This window comes from Haliotis rufescens, unplaced genomic scaffold (genome assembly GCF_023055435.1).
Source record: "Haliotis rufescens isolate VD_foot unplaced genomic scaffold, xgHalRufe1.0.p SCAF_19, whole genome shotgun sequence".
NCBI classification, from domain to species: Eukaryota; Metazoa; Mollusca; class Gastropoda; order Lepetellida; family Haliotidae; genus Haliotis; species Haliotis rufescens.
In genome coordinates this window covers 24,536,815-24,553,460 of record NW_025963879.1, presented here as the reverse complement: position 1 = coordinate 24,553,460, position 16,646 = coordinate 24,536,815, and the positions used below count along the sequence as shown (strand labels likewise).

The following is a 16,646-nucleotide window of genomic DNA, read 5'->3' as shown; positions in this document are numbered from 1 at the left end:
TCTCGATTTCACTTCTGTAATCTTATCAACAAGTAAAGATGGGACCCAAGCTGTATGATCTTGTTGTTTATGAAAATGAGGCAAAAACATAACAGACACAACGTTAAACCCCATTTCACCTCACCTCACCTTGGTGCTTTGAATTGTGATAGAGCTGGAATATTGCTATAGGCAGTAGGGCTGGGACGGGTAACTCGGGTACTCGGGTCGGATGGGTACTGAGTAGGGCCCTGGTACCCACAGGACTACCCGGACCTGTGGTTAGTCACGTGATATATCTATGGTTACACTACAAGTCACTGATGTTCCCATTTCTTTCTGACTATGCACACATTCCTTCTGACCTTTATAGGTTTGAATAAAAATAAAACTTCAGTCAACTTCAGTGTATGCATGACCAGATTGGTTTATACATGCATCTAAATACATTTTACCAGGGCTACGGTAAAATTATTCCCAATCGCACATTTTACACCCAAGTCTTGAGACATATAGCGGGTACCTGGGTAGGGTCGGGTAATAGCGTGGTGGATACCCAGGTAGTAAATTTGGACTCGTCCCAACCCTAATAGGCAGGGGTAACAACTTCCATAGTCAGATCAGTGACAACCGTGGACTACAGCACTATCACTGTCAGTGTGTTGGGTCGACCGGAGGAGGGTATGGAAAACTCAGATTATCTGGAATCCATTGAATTATGGAGTTATATTTTGGCTGGACTAACTAATCTATGCATAGTCCAATGAAAATCACGTAACAAAATCAACATCTGGTTTGTACACTGCCGTGCAAAGCATGTGTACCAGCAGCAACAGATATTTTCCAAATCTTTTCATGATTTTTATCAAGGTGTTCACATGATTTGATGCACTTCACAAAGTAAGACGTTTTATTACAATAAAGACCTTGATCATCACTCAGATCAGATCACTCGGCTGCCACTTTGTTTGGAGCTAATTCAAGTGATATGAGAGGTGGAATCTGATTGGTCAATAGGAGGGACATAGAATGGACATAATTTGTAATAGCCACTGGTGGCACTATGATCAAACCCAGAAATTCAGGCCTTATTCAGGAAGGGTTGAAACTCGACTTTTACAGTCGGTGAACTCTCTTGCCTCGGTAAGTTGGAAACAAAGTGACTTTAATCCTCTCTTTCCTACAGCTGATGTCGCGAGACGAGCAGATCAGCCGAGTCCATCGCCAGCTACATGAGATCCAGGATGAGCTCACCAACAAGGAGACGACGCTGCAGAAGACCGACATTGATCTCATGAATGTTGCCGAGGACAGGCGCAAATTGGAGGACAGTGTGAGTGAACTGATGTTTGGATTCATGAAGTCTTGTACTGCTTGGCTTCAAGTTACTAGCTGTTATTGTGGGGATGGGTGGCCGTTATAGAAACAGGTGGTCATATCACGAAGACATGCTTTGAAGAAGAAGGGTTATGAAAATATTGTTCTATCACTGTACTGCTGAATTATATATTTTAAAGGACTTGAATGTTCAGGACAAGCACTTAAAAAGATGACCCCTTGTATTGTGTATTTACAGAGATAGTAAACAAAAAACGTCAAAGATACAGGTCCTTGGATGAGTAACTAGTTTACGAATCCTTTGTAGAAATGTTTAAAAATTTTATCCCCCGTCTTGAAGTGGAAGGGGATATGGGAATGGGTGCTGTTCGTCCGTCCTTCCATCCTTCCACCTTTCCATCCTTCAATCCTTCAATCCATCAAGTTTCGTTTCCAGAGCAGAACTAAAAAATCGTGAGAGATAACTTAAACAATCTTGGCACATAGATAGGTCTATAGTGTAGGTCTAGATGTGAACTGGTGCCTTAAATAGTTTGGGATTTTTTGAAAGTTTATCATTCAAGTTTCCTTTTCAATGACTTTGACTTAGCATGAAAATGGCGGTAGTGCTCCTTGCCAGAAAATAACTTTAAAAAAACGGACAGTACTTCTTGCCTTGCACACAGCTGGACATGTCATATTTCCAGGGGATATGAGTGTTTCATGCTTGTTTATGATTAGCGTATGACTGCAAAATCTGACATCAAGAAATGTAATCATATCTTCCTTCTATGTTGTAGTTGTCAAGGAAGGAGATAACTCTTCAACAGTTGTCCCAGGACCTGTCCCACGCCAAGGAGTTGTACAAGGAGGCCGTGGAGGAGAACGGGCGCCTCGAGGCCCGGATACAGGCCTTCGCCATCAACGCTCAGAGTGAACAGGATGTACTCAACACTGAGGTGGGTACACACACACTACATTTCAAACTGAAATTAGTAGATGTAACTGGCTAACTGCATGTACCCGGTAGGATGTGATGGTAATGTGGCTGTTAACCTTCCAGCGCCTCACAGGCAGCTTCGGTTGTATACTCCCCAGGGAGCTGAGAATGAAAATCGTGTGCTCACAGATCCATTGACCAGGGTAATAATAGTGTAGCGCTTTGAGCATCCACTTAATGAATGGAATCTGGCGCATTATAAATGCACTTATTATTTTTATTTATTTTTTTATTTTTTTATTATTATTGTTATTATTATTATTATCATTATTATTATTATTATTATTATTATTATTATTATTATTATTATTATTATCATTTTTTATCTAAACAGGCTCAGTGTTAAACCTTGACAATTGGAAAAATACCGGTGTTGTGCAATACCTTTTGGCTGTTACTGGGCATGTGTTGTATTGACCCGCATGCTGGCCTTCACTGTGTAGATGTGGAGGCAGGTGGAGAGTTGTCATGTATCTCCATTGTCCTTGGCCCGTGAAGATCTGGGCTAGAATAGCTCTACACCAACCCATGCTTGTCGTAAAAGGTGACGAATGGGATCGGGTGGTCAGGCTCGCTGACTTGCTTGATGCATGTCATGGCATCCCAATTGCGTGGATCGATGTTCATGATATCAACATGAATTGTCTGGTCCAGATCCTATTACTTACATACCGCTGTCATATAGCTGGAATATTGCTGAGTGTGGCGTTAAACAACAAACAAACAAATAAACAAACTATTGTCCTGCAGGTGAAGCGTCGTGAGGAAGCCATCAAGAAGCTGAAGATGGAACAGCTCAGTCTACAGGAAGTCAACAGTAGATACGAGGAGAAGGTGAGCTTCAGTGACTGGACACAGCTTCTATGTTAAACTCTGTGCCTTCCCAGTGGAAATACACCATACGTTTGGTGTTGATAATTATTTCCTCAGAATCATCCACCCGGAGAGCGGAAGGTCCGGGGTTCCCTCCCCCACCGCGTCATACCAAAAGACGTTAAAAGATGGTACTTGTTGTTACCCTGTCTGGCGCTCAGCATTAAGGGGCTAAAACAAGGACTGGTCGGCTCGGAGTCAGTATACTGTGTCTGAGTGGGGTATTCATGTTAAACTGCGGCATGGTATCTCAGTGAGCTAGCACTATAAATCAGCATCAGTCCGGACTAGTACAAGCAGCCACACAAACACACACACACGTACATGCACGTCGCTATATAAGTGCAATAATCTTGGACGCGACGTTAAACCCCAATTCTTTTGAATCAACACCACATAAGTACAGAGGAAAGAAGTCATGGTACTTCATTTTCTGATAACGACCTTATTGCTTGTTTCCCCGTGTGGAGATAATTGGGGGTTCTAGGGTTGCGAGGTATTACCGGTATATTGGTAAATTGAGATTCATTCTTTCCACAGTACATATCACAATATCATTTTTTCATGCTCAATATATCAGCTGATTTCAAATATGGGTTGTTATCATGTGTTTAATGTTATATACTTGCCAAAAGCCTTCACTGCCCAGGAGCGGGCATCCAGGGCTCCAAGATGGCTGTGTATTTATTGAATGAGTAAACATCATGTTGTTCCAGCATCTTGTGGGGGCGGTCGGGTAGCCTGGTGGTTGAAGCGTTTGCTCGTCACGCCGAAGACCCGGGTTCGATTCCCAACATGGGTACAATGTGTGAAGCCCATTTCTGGTGTCCCCCGCCGTGATATTGCTGGAATATTGCTAAAAGCGGCGTAAAATCAAACTCACTCACTCACTCACTCCAGCATCTTGTTTTGTTCCATTTATGAACTTCAGTTTACACCTTAGTGTATCAGATTGATCTGAATGAAGAATTTAGAATTATACAATGTATCGTGATACATATCGCAATGCAGCCTTGTGCGTTGCAAAATATTGTGATACACTTTAGACCTTCAATGCCCAACCCTAGGGGGGGGGTACTAAACATAATTCTTGAAGGAACATGTGTGGATCAGATGGTCACAATGGATGATGCATGTGCTCACACTATCAACCAGTGGTTTGCCTGGCCAATGCTCTATGGTCTTTATATCCCACTATGATGTAGACCTGTGAAGATCCGGGTTAGAATAGGTCTTCAGCAACCCATGCTAGCCGTAAAAGGCGACTATGCTTGTCGTAAGAGGTGACTGTCGGGATCAGGTGGTCAGACTTGCTGACTTGGTTGATGCATGTCATCGTATCCCAATAGCGTGGAATGATGATCATGATGTCAATCACTGGATTGTCTGGTCCAGACTTGATTATTCACAGACCGCCGGGGGCGGTCGGGTAGCCTAGTGGTTAAAGCGTTGGCTCGTCACGCCGAAGACCCGGGTTCGATTCCCGACATGGGTACAATGTGTGAAGCCCATTTCTGGTGTCCCCCGCCGTGATATTGCTGGAATATTGCTAAAAGCGGCGTAAAACCATACTCACTCACTCACTCACAGACCGCCGTCATATAGCTGGAATATTGCTGAGTGCGGCGTTAAACAACCAACCAACCAACACTATGATGTAATAGGGATATTGCTGACTATTTGAAGCCATCCACCATTCACTTGTTCACTTACGTTATGTGTCTGTCCTTTTCATCATCAGGTGTCCCAGATGAGCAGAGAGATCGAACAACTGAAGGTACAGCTTCGGTCAGCACATAATGAGGTATGTACCATGATTCATGTTCCAGTTAGTCTTACTTTCACTGGACCGCCTCCGTGGTCTGAAGAGCGGAAGGTCCGGGGTTCGATCCCCGGTCGCGTCATATCAAAAGAGGTTAAAAGATGGTACTTGTTGTTACCCTGTCTGGCGCTCGACATTAAGGGGCTAAAACAAGGACTGGTCGGCTCGGAGTCAGTATACTGTGTCTGAGTGGGGTATTCATGTTAAACTGCGGCATGGTATTTCAGTGAGCTAGCACTATAAATCGGCATCAGTCCGGACTAGTACAAGCAGCCACACAAACACACACACGTACATGCACGTCGCTATATAAGTGCAATAATCTTGGACGCGACGTTAAACCCCATTTCACCTCACCTCACCTAACTTTGACTGCTGTACACCCGAACCTAAATGCAGGTGTAAAGGTCTCTGTATATTTTGGCAGTGTCATAAGTGTGGTCCGTCAGAACTGGGACCATTTCTTGAGCCTGTGGTTTGATTCAACCAGGTAAAGACGTGAAATGTACCGTCATCTGGTGCCTGTTTCATGTCTAGGCCTAGAGCCCCCTATGGACATGATAAGGTGGGCTGCTTGATGTGTTGGCTTGAAATTTTCACAACCAAAATATGTAAGAGATTTCATTCCTGTAATAGCTCTCATATACCCCTGGGGAACCTTTCTGACATGTAATTGGGTGACATTGAAGGTCAAGGTGACTCGGTGAATTAGGCATCAACAAAACTTGTATGAATGATGACTTGGGTATTTATAACTGCTACTTTTAACCAAAACTCGAGGGAGGGCTCTCAGTTGCATCAGTTTTTTGTGACTTATATATAAAGTCAAGGTTCCACAAGAGTTCCCATCGCAAAACATTGCTCAAACCTCAGGAATTTTCTAGTTTAAATCACAAGTAAATAAGACAATATCACAGTGAAAATTTAATTTAAATGGCTAAGTCAACGCTTGTCATATGTCATGGTTGTGTTGAATGTCAAGGTTACACTATTGATCATTTGATCATATATCAGATGGTATTGGCATTATGGTATTGTTGGGGGCACGGGTGGCCCAGTCGTCTAAGGCGCCGCGATTCGCTTTGCAGAGTTGCGTCCCTTGGGCACGCCAGAAACCTATGATTGTGGGTTCGAATACCGGTTCGCCCCAATTATGTTTCTAGGTTTGTCAGCACCATACCCGTGCTCGTGGGTTTCACTGAATTGGTAAACATCTGAGACCTGCATCACTTTGGGCTTTCCTCCCACATTAAGCTGACACGCCTCGATATAACTGGAATACTGTTAAAAGCGGGGTTAAACCTAACTCACTCACTCACAATCATGGTAATGAGACTTCAGATGTGTAGCACCTCATATTTTTGCTTTAAGGAACTGTTCTGGCATATGATTGGTGAATGTTGAAGGTCAAGGTCACTCCTAACAGCCGAACCCTGTCTTGCATACTGCAACATTCTGTCACTGAGTGTTCCAGGAATAATGAGGCTACTGTAATATATGTCTGTCAGATTTCTGTGATATCGCTCACTGACGCCCGCAGCAACATTCCATCACTCACTCACTCTACTGTTGTGTTCAGATTGACACGAAGAAGGCGGCGATGCAGAACCTGGAGACCAGTCTGGAGGAGGCCAAGAAGCGGAACGTAGCTCACCTGGACGAGGTGGCTCGCCTGGAGGACAGGGTCCGGGAACTTAGCATAGAGGTCACTTCCATCAATGCTCAGGTCGACAACTTCAGCCATACAGTAAGTTGCTTCAGCTCTACAGCAGTCGCATCCTACCTAGCTAAGAAAGTGTCCTAGTTGCACCTCTGATGTATTCTGCATGTGAAGTATGTGTTTGTTGATACACTGACCATGTAGAAAGTATCTATATTAATTTGCATGTTTACATTTTGGCTAGATAATGAATGCAAACATCACAAGATTACAAAAATATTTTCAGTGGCAACATAACAGCTGTTTTCTGTTTTTCATGTGTATGTCTAAACATATATCCAATGACTAAACATATTGCCAATAATAACATATTACAAATTACCAATTTGTCTCCCCCATCGTGATATTGCTGAAATATTGATAAAAGTGGCGTAAAACCGCACTATCTCTCTCTTTCTCACCCATTTCACCTACTACCAATTTTTGCCCAATTTGCTTGTCAATATGGATTGTCAGTGTTGGAGGTCCTAGTGTTGGATGTGAAGGTGTGTTGGTCCTAGTGTTGGATGTGAAGGTGTGTTGGTCCTAGTGTTGGATGTGAAGGTGTATTGGTCCTAGTGTTGGATGTGAAGGTGTGTTGGTCCTAGTGTTGTTGGTGAACGTGTGTTGGTCCTAGTGTTGGTGGTGAAGGTGTGTTGGTCCTACTGTTGGATGTGAAGGTGTGTTGGTCCTAGTGTTGGTGGTGAAGGTGTGTTGGTCCTAGTGTTGGTGGTGAAGGTGTGTTGGTCCTAGTGTTGGTGGTGAATGTGTGTTGGTCCTAGTGTTGGTGGTGAAGGTGTGTTGGTCCTAGTGTTGGTGGTGAACGTGTGTTGGTCCTAGTGTTGGATGTGAAGGTGTATTGGTCCTAGTGTTGGAGGTGAACGTGTGTTGGTCCTAGTGTTGGATGTGAAGGTGTGTTGGTCCTAGTGTTGGAGGTGAATGTGTGTTGGTCCTAGTGTTGGTGGTGAAGGTGTGTTGGTCCTAGTGTTGGATGTGAAGGTGTATTGGTCCTAGTTTTGGAGGTGAACGTGTGTTGGTCCTAGTGTTGGAGGTGAATGTGTGTTGGTCCTAGTGTTGGAGGTGAATGTGTGTTGGTCCTAGTGTTGGTGGTGAATGTGTGTTGGTCCTAGTGTTGGTGGTGAAGGTGTGTTGGTCCTAGTGTTGGTGGTGAAGGTGTATTGGTCCTAGTGTTGGATGTGAATGTGTGTTGGTCCTAGTGTTGGTGGTGAAGGTGTGTTGGTCCTAGTGTTGGTGGTGAAGGTGTGTTGGTCCTAGTGTTGGTGGTGAATGTGTGTTGGTCCTAGTGTTGGTGGTGAAGGTGTGTTTGTCCTAGTGTTGGTGGTGAAGGTGTGTTTGTCCTAGTGTTGGTGGTGAAGGTGTGTTGGTCCTAGTGTTGGTGGTGAAGGTGTGTTGGTCCTAGTGTTGGTGGTGAACGTGTGTTGGTCCTAGTGTTGGAGGTGAATGTGTGTTGGTCCTACTGTTGGATGTGAAGGTGTGTTTGTCCTAGTGTTGGTGGTGAACGTGCGTTGGTCTTACTGTTGGATGTGAAGGTGTGTTGGTCCTAGTGTTGGATGTAAAGGTGTGTTGGTCCTAGTGTTGGTGGTGAAGGTGTGTTGGTCCTAGTGTTGGTGGTGAAGGTGTGTTGATCCTAGTGTTGGTGGTGAAGGTGTGTTGGTCCTAGTGTTGGTGGTGAAGGTGTGTTGGTCCTAGTGTTGGTGGTGAAGGTGTGTTGGTCCTAGTGTTGGTGGTGAAGGTGTGTTGGTCCTAGTGTTGGTGGTGAACGTGTGTTGGTCCTAGTGTTGGTGGTGAAGGTGTGTTGGTCCTAGTGTTGGTGGTGAAGGTGTGTTGGTCCTAGTGTTGGTGGTGAAGGTGTGTTGGTCCTAGTGTTGGTGGTGAAGGTGTGTTGGTCCTAGTGTTGGTGGTGAAGGTGTGTTGGTCCTAGTGTTGGTGGTGAAGGTGTGTTGGTCCTAGTGTTGGTGGTGAACGTGTGTTGGTCCTAGTGTTGGTGGTGAATGCGTGTTGGTCCTAGTGTTGGAGATGAATGTGTGTTGGTCCTATTGTTGGTGGTGAAGGTGTGTTGGTCCTAGTGTTGGTGGTGAACGTGTGTTGGTGGTGACCTGGTGTTGTTGGTGTTATCAGATTGACACGAAGGACAACGTAATCCAGCAGCTGCGCGGGGATGTGGAGGTGCTGCAGCGGCAGCAGAAGGAGACGGTCAACAAGGTAGGCATCACAGCATCTCCTTGACGACACATCTTGCAGCTTTAGGCTTCTGTCTTACCATCTGATATCCTTCAGTGTTGGATCCTTGGCTTTTCTGTCAACAAATTATTTTTTTAGTAAAAAAAATATTAAAGGCTCAGGTGTTACCCAAAAAAGAAGTTCAGTGGATGTTCTAATAAAAAATGTGTTGTGGGTAAAAAACAGATTTTTTTTGGAAGCTCCTTGCTGAAAAGCAATGTCTATCATGAAGCAGTGACCAAAACGAACAACCTGTAGGAAACATCCAATAATCCGTAAGTCATTATGAAGTACTGCTCAGGGAAAAATCTATAATACCAAATATCTGACATGACAAGCCTGAAGCAATTCCTTATGCAAAGTAGCAACTTTTGATGGAAAAGTAGTCTTGTTACTGCATTACAAGGTTCCAGAAATACTTCTTACATTCTAGTACAAACATTAACCTGGTTAGCAATGATAAAAAAAAAATAAAAAAAATATTTATATTACTTTTTCATTTTCTCAGTATTTTGGGTCAGAGGATCCGCAAACCAATTAAACAAAGGCCTCATGTTACAAGAGGTTCCTCTGTGTAAGGGTCACCAAGTTGTCTCCTGTACTCATGCCAGGATCCGCTATTCATAGGTTCGAGTCCAATATCCACTCTGTTTGACACCATCATGGCTGTCCGTATGGGTCTAACCTAAGTACTAAACCTCTACAACCTGGCTCACTTTTAAAGCTTACCTCCCCCTTAAGAGTAATTCAACTCATTAAAGGGGAAGTGTACACACAAAAATCACTTTCTTTCTTTTTCTAAACAAAACACAATTTTAGAATTAGTTAATATCTGTGTTTGAAAATGTAAACTCATTTTTTTTCACAGTGAATGTAGGAAGCTCACAATAGTGTGAAAATGATATGCCGTTATGAGGCCTTCGTTTTTCGAGCTAAACAGGTCTGAGTTATCCCCCTTAGATTATGACGTAATTGGTGCCAATTCAACTGGATCCCTGTCTATTCTCAACGCAAAAGATATCAAGTACCAGTTTGCGGTAAAACAACATGGCCTACGACACACCCCGGCGCAGTGGTGACTCAGCATAACACTATGCTGGCTGGCATCTGAGACGCTTGAATCACACACCTGTACCTACACCACGTGAAGCGGCTCTAACATAGCATGATGACGTCATAATGTTTATCAATTGGCACCAATGAAGTCATATTGCAAGGGGCATAAGCCATGGTGTTTTTGTTATGAAAATAGAACACTTGGTAAATGTTAAAAATATCAATCGTTTTAATGCAAAAAATGTGTTAATTAATTGTGATATTTTTATATTTTTGTCTATGACACTACTAGGTTAATACTTTTAATGTGGAAAAAGTACAAGAAAAATAGGTTCATTTCCGTGTGAACTTGCCCTTTAAGGTTCACTATTTCAACTTTGAATCCCAGGTGTTGGTCCGAGATGAAAACATCCAGAGACTGAATGCAGACATCGGCAAGTTGAAGGCAAAACACCAGGAGAAAGTCAGCGAGGTATGTGTCATTAACCGTAATGTAGAGAAATGGCTGGCTGTGTTATGGACACTATTTGACTCTATTTGTGTCTATTTGACACTATTTAAATCTATTTGACACTATATGAGTCTATTGGACACTATTTGAGTCTATTTGACACTATATCACATTCAAGCATCAAAGTGTCCTACAGCAGGTTTACCAAATTAAATGCAAGAATTATTGAAAATAAGTTTTGAAGGGTTTTAAGCGTAGGTTTTAGACACAAGATACTTGAATTTAAGTTTTGATTTAATATTTCAGAGAGTAGATAGGGAAGAACCATTTTCAGTGAGAATTTTTATGAAACATTATTGGCTGTTTTCAAATTCATGTTGCTGTTTTTAAATTCTTGTTGCTGTTTTCAAATTCATGTTGTTGTTTTCAAATTCATGTTATTAGTTTTAAATTTATGTTCATGTTTTCAAAGATCAATTATAAAATAAAATTGGACAGCTATTTACCAAATCAATATGATCAATGGGATTGTTGTAATTGACCCAATAGGATGGTTTAATCAAAAATAACCCTGCATAACATCTGTACAAAGTGTTTTTTTATCCTTCACTGTCATGATGATTTGGGGGAATTCTAAGTTCCTAGAGATGATCCTTCATAGACACATTTCCTGAGTGTGGACTTTGTCACGATTATGTTGAGATCCACTCAACCTGCTGATCTGTCAGTCAGTCCACCTGTAGGACTTGATCACTGCTACTGGTTTGTCTGGTTCGGACTGGGTTACTGGTAGCTGTGATGGATTGACTGCCACTCACTGTGTATCCCTTAGTTGGACAGTCAAGCCTGTAGGTACATGTAGAAGCTTCCCCTGGTTAACGTCAACTCTTGATTCCAGTTACATTCATGCTCGACGGAGGTACGTGTGGTTTACTTAGATTGCCATGTATGTGTGTCCATGTTTAATCACCATGCAATACTGACCACTCACCCAGCTGCCACAGTGGCACCTTCTCTGCACAAAGCATTGTCACATGTATGGTAACTCAAGCACTTTGCCTTCACCAAGCATTGTCACATGTATGGTAACTCAAGCACTCCCACAGCTTTGCCTTCACAAAGCATTGTCACATGTATGGTAACTCAAGCACTTTGCCTTCACCTAGCATGTCACATATATGGTAACTCAAGCACTTTGCCTTCACAAAGTATTGTCACATGTATGGTAACTCAAGCGCTCTCACAGCTTTGCCTTCACCAAGCATGTCACATGTATAGTAACTCAAGCACTCCCACAGCTTTGCCTTCACAAAGCATTGTCACAGGTATGGTAACTCAAGCACTTTGCCTTCACCAAGCATGTCACATGTATGGTAACTCAAGCACGTCCACAGCTTTGCCTTCACAAAAATGTCACACAGATGGTAGTAAAAACACAGCCTAAGCTTTGCCCTCATATTAAAACACCCAATGATATTGGTAGCTCAAGCACGTCCACAGCTTTGCCCTCATTAAAACACCCCATGACATTGGTAGCTCAAGCACGCCTACAGCTTTGCCCTCATTATAACACCCCATGACATTGGTAGCTCGAGCACGCCTACAGCTTTGCCCTCATTATAACACCCCATGACATTGGTAGCTCAAACACGCCCACAGCTTTGCCACCACAAAGCATTGTCACCTGTATGGTATCGCAAACACTCCCATAGCTTTGCCCTCATTAAAACACCCCATGTCATTGGTACCTCAAGCACTCCCATAGCTTTGCCCTCATTAACGCTCCCCATGTCAATGGTACCTCAAACACTCCAATAGCTTTGCCCTCATTAACGCACCCCATGTCAATGGTACCTCAAGCACTCCCATAGCTTTGCCCTCATTAACGCTCCCCATGTCAATGGTACCTCAAGCACTCCCATAGCTTTGCCCTCATTAACGCACCCCATGTCAATGGTACCTCAAGCACTCCCATAGCTTTGCCCTCATCAAAGCCCCTCATGTCAATGGTAACTTAAGCACTCCCAAAGCTTTTCCCTCATTTAAGCACGCCCATTTCAGTCTCATCTACCAGAAATATTTGAACATTCTTTAAAATCGATGTTCTTCAGCAGAGATGTACTCATTTTTTTGGCCATGAGCATTACTGTTTTGATTTGGCTGTTTCTATGAGAATCCAATAAGAAAATAAATATAATTTTACACAAACAGGATAAACTAGATATTAAATCTCACATGAACCATTTGATCATGTAGTTCTGGATCTATATCTGTGTGTCACATGAACACAAGAATGGTCCCTGGTGATAGTCACTTGGTCCCAGTTTCCACACAATGGTGTTTCCCAAAGTCCTTGAACCCATGGTGATAGTAGAAATTTCAAGTTGTTTGTTTGCAATATGTATTCATTATACCTGTATTGTAGTGATTGAGAGTATATATATATATGGTTACAGCATGTAGTTAGATGATAAAGGTTGCTGTAGTATGTTAGATCATTAAAACAGTTGACTCTTGTTATATTACAGAAGTAGTTGTCTCAAACTTATTATTTTGTCTCCACACAAACTGACCCCCATGGGCATTCTAGAGAGAGTTGGTCCACAGCAACCCAAACTTGTTGTACAAGGCGACGGTCAGACTCGCTGACTGCTTTTATAGACCCGTGAAGATCCAGGGTAGAATATGTCTTCAGCAACCCATGTTTGCTGAAAAAGGCGAATATGCTTGTCGTAAAAGGCAACTAACGGGATCGAAGGTTAGGCTAGCTGACTTGGTTGATGCATGTCATCGGTCCCATTTGCGTTGATCGATGCTCATGTTGTCAATCACTGGATTGTCTGGTCCAGACTCAATTATTTACAGACCGCCATCATATAGCTGGAATGTTGCTGAGTGCGGCATTAAACAACAAACCAACCAACCAACTGCTATTATAGTGTGTCAATGTTCCCGATTGTGTGGATCGTGGCTCATAATATTTATCACTGGTTTGTCTTGTCCAGACTTTATTATTTACAGGCCGTTGTCATATAGCTGGAATATTGCACTATTGTACAACAAACAAACAAAATGATGGTCCTATCTGCATTCAAATTTAACAAACTTGTTGTTTAAGAAGGTATCTTGTTAAAAACATATTACTTTAATTTTGAATTAATTAACAACTAGATATATTTAGCCTGTGTCACATATGTTTTTGGTATGCATTTTCTAACACAAATGATATATGTGTTTAAGGTAACTTGTTTTGGTTCGGGTCCATGTTGATACACTGCAGACAGACCGGCTTGTGGTGGGGGAATTACTGCATGTACTAACCTTGTCACAGTATTGCTTGGCCTTTGTTATCTTGTCAGTCTCATCATTGCCTTCACCATGTTTATCGTAAGCCTGTGTTAAGTATGGGAGTTACGATCACTTTACCGCTAAGATAGCTTTGCAGCATTAGAAATTGGCACTAGTCCTGTAGTCCTTGCCAAACTGCCCAATAGTAAAGGTATCATAAGGACTAGTAGACATTTGCCATTTTAAGGGTTTTGCTATATGTTATCATTGTAAGGACTAGTGGACTAAAAATGTTAGTTTCTATCGCTGGCTTTGTGGAATGGGGCCTGTGATGATCCAGGTTAGAATTGGTCTTCCACAATCCTCCATGCTTTTTCTAAGAGGCAACTAACTGGCTCGGACTCGCTGTTTTAGTTGACATCATTATCTTGTGTAAGGGTTTGGTGTCCAGTGTAACTGATGTGACCACTTGAACATAATACTAATGGTAACAGGGATGTAAGAATAGACATTTGAGAAGGCGTCCATGAAACTGAATATGTCCATGAGGTATGTACTGTATAGTGTTACAACTATTGGCAAATACTTGTATGTACAGGTAATGGTCATGCTGCCACCTTGATCTCAATGTCATGTAATCAGCTTCTCAGGAGTGAATGTTCTACTACATTTCAGTATTTTTCTGTTGGAGCTTAGTTCAGTTATGTTAGCTCACCTGACTGAAAGTCAAGTGACCTCATTGCCTTTGTTAACATTGTAAACGGTTGAATACACATAGGTGAGCTACAGAACCAGGGCACTATCATGCCACAACTTTCAAGTCATTGTCATAAAAGTCATTTAATGATACATGTGTGTAAATTCTGTAATGGAATAGTTAACCCTTAAGGCTTTGGTAACCCAGACTGTTCTTCAATGAACTGGCTATATGTTTAGGTCAGGAAAGACATTACTGTTTGTGACATTATTTGTTAATCCAGAAATTTGGACGATTCCAAAGGCAGTGTGTGTTTCAGTGGCAAATGTCCCCTATAAGTGTTTTGATGTGACGCGCCTGTCTTCATCTGGTTGCCAGGGAGACAAGCATGTGGAGGAGAGACTGTATTATTTGTTGTTTCAGATTCAGAAGAGTTCCGACCTGATCAAGAAGCTGCAGGACACGGTGACCCACTGTCACATCGACCTGGACGACACGCGCAAGAGGGCCGAGGACGATGTGAGTGGAAGTAGAAGTTCTGGGGTTTGAAAATAAATACTACTTGAGGGAGTAAAGAGGAACACATGACAGTGTATATAACCTTGCTTGGGATTCCTGGGAAGAATGAGTCCCCAGTACCCATGTTTATCATTAAGGCCGATTGATGACGCCCAGTTACAGTTTGTACCCTGGCTGGTTGTGTCATTATATTACCGCCATTAGGATGGTTGCTCATGCTATCAGTCACTGGGTTACCTTGCTTACTTCCAGGGTGTTAGAATATTGCTGGAATAATGCTGACTGTGATGTCATACAGCATTTGCTCATTCAATAATGTCACAATATAGCTGAAATACGGCTGAATCCGCACTCATGACTTTAAATTTTAACTCACTAACTCATCTATTAAAAATTATATTCTCCACATTTTTGGGGAGAGCCATATTCTTTATGAGGTCCTATGGATCAAATATTTTAAAATGCTGCTCCACGAGTGGCCCTGTTCTGTATCACGTGGCTAGTACTGTGGGTGTGCTGCAGGTGCGGGGGAGGGAGATGACCATCAAGCAGCTGCAGGAGGACCTCATGGAGTCCCAGACACAGTACTCCTCCTGCTACAACGAGGTGAGGCCATGCGCACGCACGCACACATGCACACGAACATACACACACGCACATACGCATACACACACTACACACACATACATGCATGCACACAAATGCACACACGCACACACAAATGCGCACACACATATACACATGCACAAGCACACATATGTCTAAGGCTCAGCAATTCACTGTGCAGAGTTATGTCCCTTGGACAAACCAGAAACCAATAATCGTGGGTTCGAATCCTGGTTTGCCCTGATTATATTTCTTGGTTTGTCAGCACCATAACTGAGTTTGTGGGTTTCACCAAAGTAATAAACGTCTGAGACCTGCCATCACTTCGGGCTTTCCTCCTACATCAAGCTGACACGCCGTGATATGACTGGAATAATGTTAAAATCGGCATTCACTCACTCACTCCAGCCTTCTGGCACATTGGAGATGACTATGATACAACTTAGATGTATATGCCACTCACTCTGTGTTTTCTGTGTGGCAGATGTTGTCATGGATACACTATCCATTCAGTCACTCACTCTGTGTTTTCTGTGTGGCAGATGTTGTCATGGATACACTATCCATTCACTCACTCACTCTGTGTTTTCTGTGTGGCAGATGTTGAAGCAGGAGGATGACATTGTGAAACTGAAGACGGAGAACTCCCAGCTGAACGAGACCACGCACCGCAGCAGCCAGGACATCAGCCAGCTGCAGGAACAGCTGCATCAAATAGAGCTGGACCTCACCATCTCCCAGGAGAAACACAGGACCTGCCAGAAAGAGGTAAGGAGGAAGGAGGGAGGGAAGGGGGAGAAGGAAGGAGGGAGGTAGAAGATGAATCAGATAGAGTTGGACCTCACCATCTCCCAGGAGAAACACATGACCTGCCAGAAAGAGGTAAGGGGGAAGGAGGGAGGGAAGGGGGAGAAGGAAGGAGGGAGGTAGAAGATGCATCAGATAGAGTTGGACCTCACCATCTCCCAGGAGAAACACAGGACCTGCCAGAAGGAGGTGAGGGAGAGGGAGGGAGGGAGGGAAAGGGGAGATGGAAGGAGGGAGGTAGAAGATGAATCAGATAGAGTTGGACCTCACCATCTCCCAGGAGAAACACAG

At 43.1% G+C, this 16,646-nt stretch overlaps 1 protein-coding gene across 9 annotated transcripts in view; it reads left to right on the top strand.

Moving 5' to 3' along the window:
• LOC124123519 (COP1-interactive protein 1-like) overlaps positions 1-16,646 on the top strand; it is a 121,974-nt gene that overhangs the window by 54,832 nt on the left and 50,496 nt on the right. For 7 of the 9 annotated variants that reach the window (XM_048399044.1, XM_048399045.1, XM_048399047.1 and 4 more), the window contains 11 exons: positions 1,166-1,312; positions 2,097-2,255; positions 3,047-3,130; positions 4,911-4,973; positions 6,571-6,738; positions 8,830-8,913; positions 10,376-10,459; positions 11,337-11,357; positions 14,847-14,942; positions 15,465-15,548; positions 16,149-16,316. In XM_048399044.1, the coding sequence (XP_048255001.1) occupies positions 1,166-1,312; positions 2,097-2,255; positions 3,047-3,130; positions 4,911-4,973; positions 6,571-6,738; positions 8,830-8,913; positions 10,376-10,459; positions 11,337-11,357; positions 14,847-14,942; positions 15,465-15,548; positions 16,149-16,316 (1,158 nt within the window). The remainder of the gene's footprint in view (positions 1-1,165; positions 1,313-2,096; positions 2,256-3,046; positions 3,131-4,910; positions 4,974-6,570; positions 6,739-8,829; positions 8,914-10,375; positions 10,460-11,336; positions 11,358-14,846; positions 14,943-15,464; positions 15,549-16,148; positions 16,317-16,646) is intronic. The other 2 variants (XM_048399050.1, XM_048399043.1) reach the window with 1 other exon arrangement.